This window comes from Rhinopithecus bieti, unplaced genomic scaffold (genome assembly GCF_001698545.2).
Source record: "Rhinopithecus bieti isolate Rb0 unplaced genomic scaffold, ASM169854v2 scaffold_33065, whole genome shotgun sequence".
Taxonomy (NCBI): Eukaryota; Metazoa; Chordata; class Mammalia; order Primates; family Cercopithecidae; genus Rhinopithecus; species Rhinopithecus bieti.
The window spans coordinates 264,260-266,829 of NW_016814114.1; the positions used below are offsets into that span (position 1 = coordinate 264,260).

Genomic DNA, 2,570 nt, shown 5'->3' on the forward strand with positions numbered 1-2,570 from the left:
TACACATCAATAAATTACCACATTTATCTATCTATAACAGCTGAAAATCGTGTGCCTTGGATGACAAACACACACTGATAGACTGCACTGCAAACTTTGTTTAAAGCACTAAATACAATGTCAAGTCCTCTGTCAATGACAGCAGAAGGTTCCAGTGCACTATTTGTTTCATAATCCTGTATTTAGCTGACTCTTTACTTCTCTGCAGCTCAAGTTGCCGGCAAATGCTGAACTGGAGCACGAGAGTCAATCCTTGTTCGGTTAACAAATTCCCTGCAAAATATCCCCCCGAAACCCCCAGGAGCTGTAGTGATGTCATATCCGTTGTCCAGGTCTCCACACCTCTCTCAGCAGTTACTCCCTTTATCTATTCCTTGGGTCAAAACTTTTGAGGTAGGCTGGCTATATAGCAGCGGAGGAGAGGGTAAACTGGGGCGCGCGGGTTGGAGGCGCTTCAGCACGGCGGCCAGCGCCCACTGCAGCCCAACCCACTCTCTTGAGCTCCCGGACTCCTAGCTCTGAGAATGCCTGCGGAATGATCGCCCCCCAGGGCGGCTGCCGCCGCTGCCGCTGCTGCTGTTATTGCTACTGCTGCTGCCGCCGCCTCTGCTTCCACTCTGCTCTGACTGGCAGGCAGAAAGTGCAACTGACGAGGGAAAGGTCTCTGCAGTGAGTGGAGTGCCTACATAAAAGAGAGTAAAGAGGGGGCAAAAACCCAGATCAGAATGCGGGCGACGTCCAACCTTCTCAACCTCCTGCTGCTGTCTTTGCTTGCCGGCTTAGATCCTTCCAAGGTATGAACAATATTTTGAGTCTTGTTTGAAATATATGTGCAATATGTAACAAACCTAACAAAAATGCAAATAAATATGTCAAAAACGGCACGAGAGACAGCTCTTTCAGCTACCTTATGGTGCCTGGCATATCCCCACAGCCTGGAAGATAACAAGGTGAACTACCAGAGGAATAGCTCCTCAAGGTAGAGTCCTACCGCGCGGGGGGGAGGGACCAGGAGAAAATATAATGTGCATGGGCAGCTGGCAATGCGGCTCTCCGGGGAATTTCGCTTATTCCGTGTCCAACTGCTTAATGCTCTCTTTTGAAGCCGGACGGGTAATGCAAAGGAGTTTGCAGTAGAAACAATGCAATTTATAAACACGTATTAGGACATGGTGAACCGTTTCTTTGTTGAAAGCAGGGAAGCGTTTTCCAGCTGATCCTGGTCAATAATACTCCCATCGCAGACGTGCTGCGGTTTGTGTCCAAAACATTTGGGATGCTGCTTGTAACACACATGGCAGAGCAGCAGAGCTATACTCTCTGCCATGGCTGAGAGGCGTTGGTGAAAGCAGCTTGTGTTTGTTTGTTTCTTTTCATTAAGAAAATTAGGGGGCACTGAGGAAGTTCTGATTATCAGTGTTAAGAAACAGAAAGTGAGAACCTTAACAAACCAAGGAGGGCAATAGGAAGGATGAGCTAGCTCGTAGATGTTGAACTCTGAAAATTATCTAGTACTGGCAATTAAAGTGAACGCTAAACTCCTTTGATAAAAAGGCAGGAAAATATGGACAAATATTTTCAACGATGTCTGAGAAGTCTTGATGACAAAGTGAGATAATTTGAAAGCTTCTAAGAAAATCACAATGATAGGGAATAAGAGATAAGCCACCTGGTGAAAAAGACTAAGAGATACAATTTATTTTTTTACTTATTTAACTGGCCAACAGCAATTTGACACTACAGGAAGAATGATTCCATGCTATAAAACTAATAAAAGCTATATTTTGGAATATTATAAAGTTATTTTTAAAGCTTTACATCATGTGTGCAGTGTAGACAAATTAAGTTTCCTTTCATTACTGAATAGGACTAAGATGTAATAAAGCATAATTTAATACTGTGGTTGTGATATTTGTAGGCCTAATATAGTATACAGTTAAAACTTAGAATCATGTCATATATATTTGTAATCATTTCTGTACTCTTTCATATTTAGAGGGACCTGATAAGAATAAACTCATTTTATTTTAAAGCTTTGATTGTACTGGTATTATTGATGTAAATGCTTCACACTGTGTGAATGTCATCTTAATAATCTTAAAGGCATATTTTATATACTAAGGTGTAACTTTAAAGCATTTTATACTTAGGAAAAGTGTTGATTTTGTTTTATATTTATTTTTTCTTCTTCTTGACTCTGCACCCTGTAGTGACACATTCTATCCATTGCCACTCTTTTTATATTATATATTGCTTAAAACTTTTGAATACATTCCATTATATATCTGATTTGGGAATATTCTTGGTAGAACATTTTTTAAAGCAAAGTTAATCACTAAGTTACTGCAGAAAAAGTCACTTGACTTAAAGTGAGTTTTATTTGTTTTCTTTAAAATAAATTCAGAAATGTAGAGCTTCATTAACAATTTTGTGTGTGATTTGATTTGTCTGGTATTTTTGATGCATAAATATCTTCACTGTTTGCACCCCTTTCTTTCCAAAATTAAATATATAGATAATTTTCTGTTAAATATGAAGACAAATTTTATAATAAGCATGCATCTTTGGTC

The 2,570-nt window shown here is 39.7% G+C and overlaps 1 protein-coding gene across 1 annotated transcript in view; it reads left to right on the top strand.

The window, feature by feature from the left end:
* Nucleotides 1-306: 306 nt before the first annotated feature.
* OLFM3 (olfactomedin 3) overlaps nt 307-2,570 on the top strand; it is a 216,318-nt gene continuing 214,054 nt past the window's right edge. The window contains exon 1 of the mRNA XM_017849862.1: nt 307-794. Coding sequence (XP_017705351.1) covers nt 726-794 — 69 coding nt within the window. The 5' untranslated portion in view covers nt 307-725. The remainder of the gene's footprint in view (nt 795-2,570) is intronic.